This window comes from Notamacropus eugenii, chromosome 2 (assembly GCF_028372415.1).
Source record: "Notamacropus eugenii isolate mMacEug1 chromosome 2, mMacEug1.pri_v2, whole genome shotgun sequence".
Classification (NCBI taxonomy): Eukaryota; Metazoa; Chordata; class Mammalia; order Diprotodontia; family Macropodidae; genus Notamacropus; species Notamacropus eugenii.
Genome location: NC_092873.1, coordinates 495,072,565 through 495,088,830, shown reverse-complemented (window position 1 = coordinate 495,088,830; position 16,266 = coordinate 495,072,565). Strand labels below are relative to the sequence as shown.

The window sequence follows — 16,266 nt, the reverse complement described above, 5'->3', positions numbered from 1 at the left end:
CTTGTGTTCATTTTGTTAATGAGTGTGTTTGGTGGGATGGTAAATAAAAGTGAAAGTCATGGGGGGAGGGAATGCATTTAGCTACCTGGAGCTTGGAAGGAAGTAATCCTGTCCAACTCACTTAGAAGCCAGGAAAAGCTCTGTGGAGGAAATGGGATTTCAGGGGCTGTTTGTTTGAAGAGAATTTGGAAAGAAAGCCCTCTCAAAGTCAGGGAATCCAGGAAAAAAAAAAAAGACTTCAGAGGTGCAAATGGAATAGTTGGATAAAGGATCCTAAAACTGCAAAGACTGGTCCTGATCCTTAGTACAAGTGTGTGTGTGTGTGCTCTGATAAACTCAGCCAGAAGGGGTTGGGGGGTATTCTTAGAGAGGTTTACTTCTGTTTTGGAGGAAAAGAGGAGTCGCAATTTTACATAGGCTCAGTAGTAGTTTCACTTTTCATGTCGGAAGACTTGCATGCTCCCAGGTTACAGCTGAACAGATTGGGTTATTTTTACTGTGAAAAATGATTGTTACACACCACCTCGAAACCACCAAGATTTTTTTTTCCTGCTCCTTGAATAGTTGGTTCTAGTCAATCCATATGGTATGAATTTGTTGTGGTAAAAAAGTCCCTAAAGTCCAATAACCAGCTATTTTTCATGGAACCCTGTGGTCCTCTCCTTGACTGCAGCTCTGTATGCCTGAAGAAAAACAGCCTCTCGGAACTGAATTTGAAAAAGGATCTGATCATTGGTTAACCAACCCTCTGATGACGCTGTGCTTTTAGGGCCTTCTCCAACTCAGAATAGACAGCAACTTGTTCCATATTCCAGTCAGATTGAAAGATGTCTTAAAATTCTCTGCTCCGACTTCTTCCTGAATAAATTGATCATTTGCTCAGCCAACATCCTGGCTTGGTCTCTGGAGCTGTGCAATTTGGAAACCTGTCTAAATGCCTTCTGCCATATTTCTCCCTGTACAATCAAAACTTCTAAACACTTCAGTTTTATTTTATTTTTCTAAAATTAGTAGTGAGCAGAAGCATATGAAATTGAATGTTTAATCTCTTAGGTAAATTCACAGAAGACTATAGGCTAGTAGATACTTCTGAGAGAGAATGTAGTTTAATGTTCCTTTGTAGCCTCTCTCAGTGGTAAAAAAAAAAAAAAAAAAGGTTGATGGTGTGGGATATTGAGTTTCTTTTTTTTAAGCCACTAGATTCCACCCATCTTACATGCCACTGTATGTGTATGGAGGGACAAGGGATGGAGGAAGAGTAGCAGAGGAAGGAGATTTCCTAGTTTCTTTATGCTCACAGAAAAAAATGCACCAAATTTAGGATCCTATAACTCTATTCAGTGAAACTACAGAGTGATAAAGTCTATGAAATTTTAGCTTTAAACTGAATAGGATGAAGTACCTCATTCTGCAAACACTCTGCCTTGGTGGTTCCTCTCATGCTTCCTGACTCATTGGACCAAGGGGAGGAGATATACTCCTTGCTTCCCACTACGTTGTCTAGATCTTCTCTGAGCCCTTCTTTAAAATTCATACTATCCATTTAGATTATTCTCTTCAGGTCTTTTCCTCTGATCACCATCTACCCACCTCTCAGAGGTTCTCCCACTTTCCTTAATGACTTGCAGACCTAGCTTACAGTATTCCTCTCCACCTCAATACCAGGCATCATTTTGTTGACGGAAACGTTTCTAAAACCTTACCCTGAGGGGCCGAAGCCAAGATGGCAGAAAAAAGGCAGAGACTCATTTGAACTCTTCCCCCAAACCTCTCCAAATACCTGTGAAAAATGACTAAACAAATTTTAGAGCAGCAGAACCCACAAAAAAAATCAAAACAAATTTGCAGCCTTCCAGCCTGGAAGGTTGACAGGAAAGGTCTGTTGTTACACCAGACTGAGAAAGGAGCACCGTCTAATGCAGGCTGCACCAGCACAGACTGGACTCCAGCAAAATCAGAGCAGGCCTCATGGGACTGAATTACTGACAACAGTGGTGGTTTCCAGACTTCTCAGCCCACAAACACCAAAGACAACTTAGAAGGTCAGTAGGAAAAGTCTGACAGACCTGGGTGAGAGAGGAGCGCAGTCCAGCCCTGGGCCCAGCAAATCCGGAGCAGTGACTGTTTCAAAGAAACAGATGGTAAGGGGACCAAACAACTGGTCAGAAGGGGGTTATAATGAGGTCTCTTTTCTGACACTTGAGGCAAGACTGTTGCTTTGCCCGTACTTAGATCTGGGTCACAGTCCTGATGGTGGTCCTGGAGCAAGGAGGAGTGCTGGCATAGCAGAACTTGTTGCAAAAAAGAGTGCTTGGGGTCATTCACAGACCAGAGCACAGGCCAAGAGAGGAGTTAACACCTTATCTTAGATCATATCACCTTGAAAGAAATGAAAACTTAGAGGTCCCTAGAAATATCTAAAAACAGGTGCACAAAACCCCTGAAGTTTGGGACAGTCTGATCTCCACACTGGAAGCAGAATGCTACCTTAACAAAGCGTTAAAAAGTCAAGTAATAGGCTGGGGTAATGAACAAACATTGAGGGAAAAAAAAACAAAACCTCTGATTATAGAGAAGTACCTTGGTGACTAGGAAGTTCAAAATGTTCACTCAGAAGACAACAAAGTCTAAGCTTCTACATCCTAAGCCTCCAAGAAAAATATGAATTAGTCTCAGGCCCTGGAAAAACTCAAAAAGGATTTTGAAGATCAAGTAAGAGAAGTAGAGGAAAAATTGGGAAGCCGAAGGAGAGTGATGTAAGAAAATTGTGAAAAACAAATCAACAGCTTGCTAAAGGAGACCCCCAAAAAATACTGAAGAAAATATCACCTTAAAAAATAGACTAGACCAAATGGCAGAAGAGGTCCAAAAAGCCAGTGAGAAGAAGAATACCTTAAAAAGCAGAATTGGCCAAATGCAAAAGGAGGTCAAAAAGCTTACTAAAGAATATAATTCCTTATAAATTAGAATGGAGCAAATGGAAACTAATGACTCTGTGAGAAAACAAAAAATCCTAAAATAAAACCAAAAGAATGAAAAAATAAAAGTGTGAAATATCTCATTGGAAAAACAATTGACATGGAAAATAGATCCAGGAGAGATCATTTAAAACTTATTGGACTGCCTGAAAGCCATGATCAAAAAAAAAGAGCCTAGACATCATCATTCAAGGAATGATCAAGGAAAACTGCCCTCATATTCTAAAACCAGAGGGTAAAATAGAAATTGAAGGAATCCACTGATCACCTCCTAAAGGAGATCTCCAAATGAAAACTCCCAGGAATATTGTGGTCAAATTCCAGAGTTCAGGTCAAGGAGAAAATATTGCAAGCTGTCAGAAAGGAACAATTCAAGTATTGTGGAACCACAATCAGGATAACACAAGATTTAGCAGGTTCTGTGTTAAAGGATTGGAGGGCTTGCAATATGATATTCCGGAGATTGTAGGAGCTTAGGATTTAAACCATGAATCACCTACCTAGCAAAACAATATAATCCATGAGGGGAAAATTAACATTCAGTGAGATAGAGGAATTTCATGCATTCTTGAGAAAAGACCAGAGCTAAGTAGAAAATTTGACTTTCAAATCAAGACTCAAGAGAAGCATGAAAAGGCAAACAGGAAAAAAAAATATCATGAGATTTATTAAAGTTAAACTGTTTACATTCCTACATGGAAAGATGATATTTGTAACTCATAAGACCTTTATCATTATTAAAGTAGTTAGAAGGAGTATATATAGACAGAGGACACAGGTGTGAATTGAGTATAAAGAGATGATAAATAAAAAATAAAATTAAGGAGAGAGGAATGTACTGGAAAAAAGAGAAAGAGAGAAGTAGAATGGGATAAGTTATCTCACATAAAAGAGGCAAGAAAAAGCTTTTACAGTGGAGGGGAAAAGGAGGGAGGTGAGGGAATAAGTGACCTTTACTGTCATCATAAAAGACTTAAGGAAGGAATAATATACACAATCATTTGGGTAAAGAAATTTATCTTTCTCTACAGGAAAGTAGGAGAGAAAGGGATAAGAGAAGGGGGGAATAATAGAAGGGAGGGCAGATTGGGGGAAGGGATAATCAGAAGCAAACACTTAAGGAGGGACAGGGTGAAAGGAAGAATACAATAATTGGGGGGCAGGATATAATGGAGGGAAATATACTTAGTCTTTTACAATGTTACTTATTATTGATGTGTTTTGCATGACTACACATGTATAACCTGTATCAAATTGCTTGCCTTTTCAGTGAGGGTGAGTGGGGAGGGAAGAAGGGAAAGAATTGGAACTCAAAAGTTTTAAAAACAAATGTTAAAAGAAATTTACATGTAACTGGGGAAAAAATAAGATAACAAAAATTAAAACAAACAAAAAACCTTAGCCTTTAGTTCAACTCCCAGAACCTCCAACTCCATTCTGCCTTAGCCATTCACAAGGTCATCACCTTAGACCCCACCATCACCCAAACTCCCACATCTCCAAAATTCAGAATCCTAACATTGCTTCCTGATCCCAGTTTCCTACACTACCACTTCTAAAGTCACTCTTTGGCCTCATTGTGACCATCAGTCTTTCCCTGCTCTTCCATATCATAGGACTTGAAATTAAAAGGAGAGGGGAAATGACAGAAAGATTATAAAAGCATTTACTAAATACTCTGTATATGCCAGATACTACACTAAGTGCTTTCACATGTTATCTCATTTAGTCCTCACAACAACTCTCTGAGGTAGGCAGTATTATGACCCCTATTTTACAGTTGAGGAAACTGGGGCAAAGGTTACATGATTTGTCTTAGGACTGTGTAGCTAGTAAGTAACAGAAGCTAGATTAGAACTCAGGCCTTTGCAACTCTAGGACCAGGATTCTTGTCGACTGTGCCACCTAGCTGCCTAAGTCCAAAGAGAATGTGGACACTAGCCTTGTTTAAATAGATAACAGAATATGTCCAGAGGTAGATTACACAAAGTCATAGATGTAAGTCACACAACTTTCTATACCAGTGGCATGTCTATCTGGATAAAGTCAGAGATACCTAGCAGTCAGAATTGGAGCCTATTTTCCGACCTCATATGAGTAGCTAGAAGGGGAAGTGGATAGAGTGCTGGGCCTAGAGTCAGGAAGACTTATCTTCCTGAGTTCAGTCTGGCCTCAGATACCTACTAGCTGTGTGACCCTGGTCAAGTCAATTCATCCTGCTTGCCTCAGTTTCCTCATCTGTAAAATGAGCTGGAGAAGGAAATGGCAAACCACTTCAGTATTTTTGCCAAGAAAACCCCAAAATGAGATCATGAAGAGTCAGACTCAACTGAAAACTGACTGAACAACAACAAACAATTCTGATCTCAATTACTGCTATCTTGACAGCACTACCCCAACCTTAGTGGACCCTGGAGGCAACCATTTCATCAAAGTACCATCTTCCTTCTACTCTTGCATCCTTTACGGCGTCTATCTTATGTCTCTAATCTGTTAGTCCCCAAACTGAGTCACCCCTAGCATTCTCACCTCCTACCCTCACACAACCAGGTGCTTCAAGAGAAAGTCTAAAAATAACTAATTAGGTCTCATACCATCTAACACTAATTGGACTCTTACCACTCTCAATAATTTCTTTATTCATCTCTGCTGGACTCAAAGACTTCTTGATTTCTCAGTCCCCAATTTTTTTTCTCATCCTCATTCTTCTTTTTGACTTTGCCTCTTAATTTACAAGAACAATGACTTAAACCTTCTCTTTATTCTCACCTGTTCTCTTGTGGTTACTCTCCTAGTCAGTACAAGCTCATCCTCCGTCCTTTCTCCAGCAATCTTTCTGTCACTATCAACCTCTACTGACTCCTTTCACTGTGCTCATCTCCCTACTACCACCTTAGGCCAGCATCCTTTGTCTCTTGCCTGTATTGCTAGGTTCTTGAGAAAGAGTGGTCTACATTTACTGTCCTGACTTTTTCATTCACACACATTTCAACCCTGCAATCTGATTTCCATCACTTTACTAAAATTGTTCTCTCTAATGTTAGTCAATCCAACGGTTATTAAATTCTTGGGGCAGCTAGGTGGTACAGTGGATAGAGCATCAGTACAGGAGTCAGGAGGACCTAAGTTCAAATCTCACTTCAGACATTTGACAGTCATCAGCTATGTGACCTTGGGCAAGTCACTTATCCCCAATTGCCTCATCCTGGGTCATCTCCAGTCATCCTGATGAATATCTAGTCACTGGATTCAGATGGCTCTGGAGGAGAAGTGAGACTGGTGAGCTGCATAGCGCTCCCTCACTCCAAAAAAAAAAAAGTCAAGTGCAAGTCATTATTTCTCTGATGGCATGGTCAAGTACAAATTTTTTTTATGTATTTACAGGATACATAGTAGATGGAAAGGATCCTTACAGGTGCAGATAAAATGCAGCTTGGGATAGAGGTGGTCAGGTGACCTTGAAAGGTTGACCTGAGTCTTAAGTGGCAGACATTCCACGCATAAAGAGCAGCCAGTGCAATAGTGGAGACAGTAGATTATTGTGTGTGAGGAACAGAGTAGAGTGTAGGCCAGAATTTCTGGACTGTAGAGTATGTGGAAGGGAATAATTTATTAGAAGAGTAGGAAGCTAAGAAGGAGCTTTTTATCAGTTACAGAGGCTAGGCCATAATACCGCTTAGTAAGCACATGCTAACTGATCAATAAGATGTGTACTTATTCCCCAAATTCCAGATGGCCAGATTAAAGAGAATGGGGACCTTTTGAAGTTTGGAAGTAGTCTTCAAGATAGAAAGGGTTTCTGCTTATACTTTGATATGGACTGCAATACAAGAGCTTTAACTCTTACACCTCTCAGATCACTTAATATGACAAAAGGAAAATGATAAATGTTGGAGAAGATGTGGGAAAATTGGAACACTAATGGTATTGGACTTGTGAACTGATCCAACCATCCTGGAGAGCAATTTGGAACTGTTCCCAAAGAACAATCAATTACCTTTGATCCAGCAATACCACTACTAGAGTTGTATCCCAAAGAGATCATAAACGGGAAAAGGACCCTCATGTACAAAAATATTTATAGCAGCTCTTTTTTTGGTGGCCAAGAATTGGAAATCGAGGGGATGCCCATCAGTTGGGAAATGGCTAAACAAGTTGTGGTATACGAATGTAATGGAATACTGTGTAAGAAATGATGAACAGTCAGGCTTCAGAAAAACTTGGAAAGACTTATATGAACTGATGCTGAATGAAGTGAGCAGAATGAGGAGAACATTGTACACAGTGACAGCAGCATTGTGCAGTGACTGACTTTGATAGACTTAGCTCTTCTCAGCAATGCCAGATCTAAGTAAGACAACTCCAAAAGACTTGTGATGGAAAATGCTACTTATGTCCAGAAAAAAACTTATGAGGTCTGAATGCAAACAGAAGCCTATTTGCTCTCTTTTTTGTTTCGTTTCTTCTTTATTGTGGTTCCTCCCATTAATTCTAATTCTTATTTACGTCATGACTAACGTGAATATATGTTTAATATGCATGTATATGTAGAGCTTATATCAAATTGCATGCCATCTTGTGGAGGGGGAGAAAATTTAGAACTCAAAATCTCATGGAAGTAAGTGCTGAAAACTGAAATAAATAAATCTAAAAAAATTAAAAGGAATAACGATTAGAAGAATTACATAAACTGATGCTGAGTGAAGTGAGCAAAACCAGGAGAACATTGTACACAGTGACAGCAACGTTATATGATGATCAACTATGATAGACTTAGCTCTTCTCAGAATACAGTGATCCAAGACAGTTCCAAAAGCCTCCCGATGGAAAATGCTATTCACATCCAGAAAAAAGAACTGTGGAGTCTGAATGCAGATTGAAGCATATTATTTTCACTTTGGGGGGGAGGGGGTGTTTTCTTTCTTTCTCATGGTTTTTCCCTTTTGTTCCAATTCTTCTTTCACAACACAACTAATATGGAAAATGTTTAACATGATTGTGTATGTATAACATATAACAAATTGCTTGCTGTCTTAGGGAGGGGAGAAGGGAAGGAGGGAGAAAAATTTGGAACTCAGAATCTTAAAAAATGAATGTTGAAGATTATCTTTACATGTAATTAGAAAAAATAAAATACAGTTAAGTGGGGAAAAAATAAACCATACCATAGGAAACTCTCTAAAAAAAAAAAATCAGTCCGGATTGATCAGGTTGGGGAAAAAAAGAAAAGAAAAATATTCATTGGTGACTAATAAGAATAATTATAAGAGTCTCAACCTGCCTTCTACTGGGACCTTCCTTCTGAGATTAGCACTTTTGAACTTGTAGATAGTTGTTTGTACCTAGTTGTTAAGCTCCTTGAGGACAGGGTCTCTTTTTGCCTTCTTTCTATCCCTAGTGCTTAGCACAGTGGCTGGCACACAGGAAGAAGTGCTTCCTGATTTAACCTAATAAACCTTGATGTCAGGCACTTTGGTAGGGACTAAGAAAACCAAGAAAAATGAAACACTCCCAGTCTTCAAGAAGCTCATGTATTCCACTGTAAGTGAAACATGTACATAGCTGACTCTTATCAGATGAATGAATATTAGGTGGAGTGACACAGCACAGCTTGAATGTCACCTATGATGATCCTGACAATATCCCTTCGATTAGGTATTACTACTACCATTTCATGAAGTGCCCAGGTCCTTCAAATATAGAAATGTGAAGGGTTTAAGGAACAGGATGATTGGAGGGTAGGGAAGCAGGAAAGGAGGAGAAAGAGTGGGTGGGTATTCCTCTCCCAGTATTTCTTTTTCATAAACTGCACGTTGTTTGTGAATTCGAAGAGGTTGTTCTTAACCTTTGTCTGGGCAGGTACAAGTCCTGAAGGATGGGGTTTTCAATACCAGGCTTTCCAGAGTTGGGTGGGGGTACCTCTGTTGATCTGATGATTATTTTCAAGCAGGTGGGAGGTTTTCATATTAAATCCCAGTTTAATTTAGAAATCTGGAAAACACCTGGCTTCCTCTGGAAGCTTTACCCTGTGGAAATAAGTGCCTTTGATTCAGTTGTCTTTTTATGAAGAGTCCATGATTTTCATAACATTATATTCATACATATATTAATACATACAGAAATATGAATGTGTAGGAACATTATATGCTTGTATTCATAACATTATAGATTTAGATCTGGAAAGGAGCAGAGATTTTCAATGTCTTCCATTTTACAGATGAGTAGACCAAGATTTAAAGAGGATAAGTTCACACAAGTAGTCATTTGGGAAACAAGATTTCAGCTCACGTCGTCTGACTATAGACTCTATGTTTTTTCCATTGTACTACATGGACCAGAATTGTGATTATTTCCTTATACCGTAATCCCTTGGTTAACAGGCAAACTCTCCTGTGCTTGTATAAACAATTCCCTTTCCCCTCATCAAAGCTGTTTTTTCTTGTGTCTTCAGCATTTCTTGAGATTTCCCATCCTTCATAAGCTTATTTCCTCATATAATTATAATCAATCAGATCTTCCCCTTCCTTCTCTGAACCCTTGGAAATCTCCTCTGCTAAAATCTAAGATATGTTTCAGTTTTTGTCTGACTTTCCTCTATCATAAATTTAAAGTGAGTGGTTACTTTCCCCCTCCCCTGGGTGTTTATTTCTGTTTCATCTATAGCTGCCTCCTTATTGATGAGAATTTGGTCCAGTTCCCTTTTTGAAGGATGAAGTGTTTTAGACTTGTAATTTTTTAAATTTTCAATTAATTATCTCTTTCTTCCACCTTCCCCTTCTTTCTTAAGAAAGAAGAAACAAAAGCTTTCTTGAAACAAAAAAATGTACTGTCAAGTACAACAAATTCCTGAACTGACCATGTCCAAAATGTGTGTCTATTCTTCATGGACTTGAACCCATTCACTCTCTATCAGGACTCTCTCAGGAGGTGAGTAGGGCCTTCTCCGACTCCTGGAGTTATGGTTGGTCACTGCATTTATCAGAGTTCTTGAGCTGCTCCAAGTTGCTTTTCTTGACAATGTTGTTACTGTATAAGTTGATCTTTTGGCTTTGTTCACTTCATGCTATGAATTCATGTAAGTCTTCTCAGGTTTCTAGGAAACTGTCCCACTCATCATTTCTTATGACACAATAGCCATTACATTTGTATACCCTAATTTGTTGAGCCACATCTTAGATCCTAATTCTTTGCCACTACACAAAGGGCTCCTATGACTGTTTTGTGCACGTGAGTCCTTTTCTTCTTTCTTTGATCTTTTTGGTCCACCCCACAGAGTGAAGACCTAGTTTGAGGAAACATCTGTGTAAGACCCAGGAGAGTTATAGCAGGTCCCATGGCAATGCCCAGAGAGCATAGGGACAGAGCATTTGGTTAAGACCTGAAGTTTCATCATTTTCCCCAAACATTAGCAGTTTTTAAAGCCTCCCCTGTTCATTCAAATGTGGTAAAATTAGGCATATTTTTTACACAGAATATGGGCCTGGACCCTGGTAGTAGTATTTGTTGGGTCAAAGGATATGGGTAATTTAGTGACTTGGAGGATGACCAGACAAATGCGCAGCTCCACTAGTAATCCATTAATTTTCCTGAAAGAGTGAAATTATTAATGCAAACAGGAAATTATAAAATAGCTTTTCTTTAGCAGGAAGAGATCAGAGTAAGAAGACAGAATGAAAATAGGAGATAGACATCTCTCCCCAGATATCTGGATAACTTATAATCCCCATCAGTATTATACTCTGCCCCTGTGCCAGGATTCTGATCTTTTAATCCATTTCTCCTGTCTGTTGCATACTTGGATAACAGTATCTCTTCTGTTCTTCTGTTGATCTTTACCCAAATGCTTTTCACCATGCTTACTCTGGCTCCAGGAGTTCCTCACATGACTGTATCTTCTTGAAGCATGAAACCATTCTGCTTTCCTTTTGCCCATCTTATAACTTTTCAAAAATATATAACCTTCCAGGGCCATATTCCAGTCATGGATCTCATCCTACCAAGTCACAGGGATATTCGTGAGGTCAGATTTTCCTTCACACAAGAAGTTCTGGTTCAGCCTGTTTGTTCTATTTATTTTGTACATTTTTATGTAGGCATCGGAGTCCGTGGATTTTATTGCTGGCTCCTTCCTTGGATTTTTCTCTCAAGATTTTCTGGATGACTACCTTTTTTCTCCTTCTACATCATAGCTGCTCTCTTTGGTAACTAGCTTGTACCAATTCTTCGGCAGTTTTTTTTTTCTTTCCCCCCCTTTCAGTCTAAGGCCCGTTGGATTACATTTGAAAGATTCCAGGAAAATACTTTTACTAGCCTGGCCTGGTTACGGTTCCATGCCTGATTCAATGGACCACTCAGAGACTGAAGGTTAAGATAGCTAATTTATTTAATAAAAGCTTATTCAGCAACCTCCAGGTTGAGGGAAAAAAACAAACAGTCCACAGAGAAGTAAAAGCAGATAAAAGCATGCCACAAGGAACATCCCTGGGGACCAGGAGTTCCCCATCAGAGGCATAGAACTGTCTTTATACAGTGTTCTTCTTAGCCAAAGGGACCACAGCAGGGTCCCAGATCACAAAGTTAAGCCAAATTACTCCAAGTTTGCACCACAGGGTCTGGGCTCGCAACGGCCCAAGTAAGTGGTATAGAAGTGTGACCATGAGCTCAAGCCACCCCAGTTCCCACCTGCCTAGTGGCCCACAACAGATGTCTTGTACAGATTGAGTCAGCAATCATTTATGGAGCTCCAATCATTTACTTTCTTCCAGGCACCGTGCTGAGCGCTGGGAATATAAAGAAAGGTAAAAACAGCCCCTGCCCTTAAGGAGGTCCCATTCTAATTGAGGAGACAACATGTAGTTAGCTAGATACGTGCAGGGTATATAGAGAGAAGGTGATGGAAGGTAATCTCAAAGAGAAAGGCATTATGTAAAGTCAGGCAGAAAATGTGAGGTTTGAGCTGAGTCTTAAAGGAAACCAGGCAGGTTATGAAGGGCAGGTGAGGGGGAAAGAACATTGCAGGCACGAAGGCACAAATATAGAAAATGGAATGTTCTAAGCCAGGAAAGCAGTGGAGCCAGTGCCAGTTTCAGAGATTTTGCAAAGGGGAGGTAAAATGTAAGAAGATTAGAAAGTAGGAAGGGGCCAGGTTATAAAGGTCTTTGACTGCCAAAATAAGGACTTTAGATTTGATCCTGAAGTAATATAGGGCTGCTGGATTATTATTACTTTTTTTAGTATAGGAAGTAACATAGTTGGACCCTCACTTTTAAAAATCTCTTTGACATTTGAGTGGAGAATGGGTTAGAATGAGAGATGTGAGGCAGGAAGGCCAATTGGAAGGCTGTTACCTAACTAGTCTGGATGAGAGGTAATGAGGGCCTAATGTAGGGTGACTATGTGAATGGAGAGAAGGGGACCTAAATGACAGATGAGGTACAGGCAGAAATGGCCAGATTTGACAACAGATTGGATATGTAGGGTGTGTGTGAGTCAGGAGTCAAGGATGATACAGAGGTTTCAAGCCTAAGTGACTGGGAGGGTGGTGGTACCTCTAATAGGGAAGGTATGGGGCGGGGGAGGTTGGAGGGAAACAAAAATGAGTTCTGTTTTTGGACATGTTGAGCTGGAGAAGGAAATGGCAAACCACTCCAGTATCTGCCAGGAAAACTCAAAACAGGGTCACCAAAAGGTGGACACAACTGAATTACAACAAAAACAGTGCCTTGCTGGGAGGAGGCTGTCCTGTGATTAGACTGATTTGAAGACCTCCCTTTTTTGAGCTCTAACCTTTTATCAGGTACTGAACTTGCATCTAGAATGCCTCCAGAATGTATACCTAACAGGAGGCAAAGGCTGAAGGAGAGACGGGAGTCAGGAGGAATGCTCCATCCCTGGCCAGGAGCTTGTCATTCCTCTGTTTTAAGCCATGGTCCAGAAATTCAGATCCCTTTCTTAGACCTCATCTTAACTATCTTTTACTTCTCAAATGTGTCTTTTCTGAAAGACTTTGGCAGCAGTGATTAAATAATATCAAGTTCCTATAGACTTCAGTCTTAATCCCAATACTTCATAAGCCTAGACCTGTTTTCTAGATTCTCACCAACCGTATCACTTATGCCTATAGGAATCCCCAAAAGTGATTAGTAGTCAGCAGGTTGCTGAGATTTCTTCTAACCCTTGGGAAGTTCTCGGTCACATCCAGAGTACGTGCTTTAGGAAGAGAGTTGAACTGGATTATTATCATTATCATCATTATTCTCAAGAATTCAAATAGCTACCTTCCCCACACTCACTTCCAACAGTGAGTCAGGAACTCCCCTTCTCAGTAGGAATTCACAGGATGGGTGGGTGAAGAGACAAGTACTTCCTTCCTCCTCGCAGGGAGCCAGTACACTCCTGTCAATTACTTAGCTGTTCTGGAATTCCTGGGGCTAGATGGTGAGAATGGTCCACCCTAGGTGCAAGAAATAAGGGAGGTGTGTCTGTCTGCCGGCCATTTAAACACTATAATAAAACCAACTAAAAGTCAGTCTGTTTTTTATTATCACCATGCACTAGCTATTCTAAACAATGTCAGTGATAAAAATACTCCCAATCCAAAACAATCTTTCCTTGGTCTAAGTTCTAAACAATTGCTGCTTGACTGCAGTTGGCCCCCAACACACCGGCCCCAGCTACTCAATATGTTTGTGATGGTTTGGGATCATTCCATCTTCTCTTCCACCCCTGGGATTCTACATACTCTTAGAGATTAAAAGTAAGCAGTGAGGTCACTTACCCCCTGGTCCTCAGTTTCCTTATCTATAAAATGAGGATTGGACTAGTCAGACCTTCCAGTTCTAAGTTTGTGATCCTGTGATTCTTCAGTGTTAAACATCACTTTATTCAGTAAGGAATAATGACATGTTCTTTGTTAGTGATGTAGGATAGTAGGGATGTCATCTCATTGGTGTTTCAAGGTGGCTTTTTTTCCATTTCATTTTTGTTTAAAATTTTGCTTTATAGCTTAGAACTTCCAACAGGAAGTGGACGTTCACTGTATTTTTTTCTTCTCATTATTTGTTTCATGTTGTGTTCACATGGGTTTTTTTGTATGTTTTCTTTATTTTCCATTTTCTTCTGTGCTTAATACTTTAAAAAAAAAAAAAAGGTGGGGAGACTGGGGAAGATGTCTCCTTAAGTTAGTTTTCTCATAAAATTTCATTGCAAAGGGATCTACCTCTCAGCCCAGACACCATAACCACTCTCAACTCCTCCATGACTTAGCACCCTCCCTGAAACTTTAGTCACCCTCTCAGTACCTTCAGAACTTTTCAGGCCACTGAACTTGGAAGCAGGAAGTCCTCCAGCTTGGTTGGTAGCTGCCCTTGCTACTGCTCTGTTCTTGCCATGGCATGGTCCAGGGATGAATGCCCCTCTTTGGGAGAAGGGCTTTTTGTTCATGGACCCAGCATCTCTAGGCCTAGTCTCTTGTTTCCCCTCTTTTTTCTTCCAGCCTCCCCTCTTGGGCTGAGATATCTTCTGCTTTGGAAGCCTGGCTGCATGCCTGTACCATGGATGGCATTTCCTCTTCAAAGGTCTGTGGCCACAGCTGCCCAGCACTGTAGAAAGAGCACAGACCTTTGAAATAGCTGTGGCTTCACTGAATGCAGAATTGGAAGTCATGAGCCCCCCCTTTTTTTGCTTCAGACCTTAGGTTTCTTCATTTGGTTACAGTTTTCCTCAGTCACATTTGATTCTAACTAATGAGATCCATGGCTTTTAAATGTTTGTTTTTGAATATTTGGGTGACCAGCCAACATGCCAAGCTGACCATCCTGAAAGCAGTCTCTTTTTGCAGAATCCAATGCCTGGAGGAGGAAAGGAGAAGCTGCTCAAGAAAGGTTACTCAAGCTGTCTCCAGGAGAACCAGGTCTACAGCCAAGACCTCCATCTGTGGGCTCCACGCAAAATGCTTCTGAGGCTTGAAAGGGGAGAGCAGTAGTCAATCAGTTAGCATCCTGAGCTCGCTCTTGAAATTGAAGCAGTTCCTTTGATTAACTGGGAGGGCTGGAAGAAGATGTCCCATGACCACATTGGGGGTTTTGTGTATTCACAAGCTTTTATTTTATTTTTTTAAGTTTTGCATAAATTGCTAAAAATTCTCCATGTGGTTTTCAAAGCCATCTCTGTGAAACTGGAATTTGTCTCCACCTTAAAACCCTTCATATACATCCTAAGGCCCTACTGAAGAACCCCAGCCACTGGTTTGTCACTGAATTACTTGTCTCCGTGTGACTATTTTCTGAATGTAAGTGAAGAAGCTCATTTAACTTGGACTTTTGCCCCCAGGGTCTTCTTTGGGGAACATGCAGGAGGTGACTCGTGCCCCCTCACACCCTTCCTTGTACTATATTTCCCTTTGTATGAGTCCTATCCCTAGAGTACAAAGTAAGCTTCTTGAGAGCAGGAATGGTGGTATTTGTTACATTTGCATCCCTTACCTTGGACAGTTTAACCCAGTGTATCACACATAATAAGTATTTAATAAGTATTTCTTTGATTATTATAAATATTACAAATGTCCATAAATCACTCAACAAGCATTTCTTAAGTCATGTCCTGGAGATGCATAGAGAAAAGGGAAATAATCCCTGTTCTCAAGAAGCTTCCATTCTAACAGGGAGATAGATTTGCATGTGCATGTGCACACATGCATTCATGTACTCACACACAAAAAAACACATTGTCTTCCCTGTTTGACAAATACACATCCTTTTCCCTATTAGAATATTAGGTAGATGATAGATACATAGAAAGATAGATAGATGATGAATAGAAAATGATTGATGGGAAGATAATAGACGTAATGATAGATCCAAAGATGGTAAGTGATAGATAGATGATATATAATGGTGGAAAGGAAAGGTAGATGGACAAAAATGATTGATAGGTAAGTAACAAATATATAATGATGAGAAGAAGGATGATGGATGGGTAGATTAGACAGATAATTGGTAGGTAATGGATATATAATGATGGAAAGAAAGATAATAGATATGCATAGGTTTTTTGTTGAGAGAAGACTGGTAGCTAGGAGCATCAGGAAAGGTGCTTGAGCAAAGCTGTGAAGGAAAGAAGGGATGAGGAGAGACTGCATTCTATGTGTAGGGTATAAACAGTGAGTATATCTACTTCAGACTTCAAGGGCCCCATCTGTGGAGATCAGTCCATGGAGTCCTCACTCAAACCCAGCCCACATGATTACTTTTCACACAGATGTCTAGCGAGTCCCAAGGGGACTGATGTC

The 16,266-nt window shown here is 40.1% G+C and overlaps 1 protein-coding gene across 6 annotated transcripts in view; it reads left to right on the top strand.

Moving 5' to 3' along the window:
• Positions 1-15,121, top strand: part of ZNHIT6 (zinc finger HIT-type containing 6) — an 81,692-nt gene extending 66,571 nt beyond the window's left edge. For 4 of the 6 annotated variants that reach the window (XM_072648930.1, XM_072648924.1, XM_072648927.1 and 1 more), the window contains exons 11-12: positions 11,744-11,776; positions 14,818-15,121. In XM_072648930.1, coding sequence (XP_072505031.1) covers positions 11,744-11,776; positions 14,818-14,945 — 161 coding nt within the window. In that variant the 3' untranslated portion in view covers positions 14,946-15,121. The remainder of the gene's footprint in view (positions 1-11,743; positions 11,777-14,817) is intronic. The other 2 variants (XM_072648931.1, XM_072648925.1) reach the window with 1 other exon arrangement.
• Positions 15,122-16,266: the final 1,145 nt, after the last annotated feature.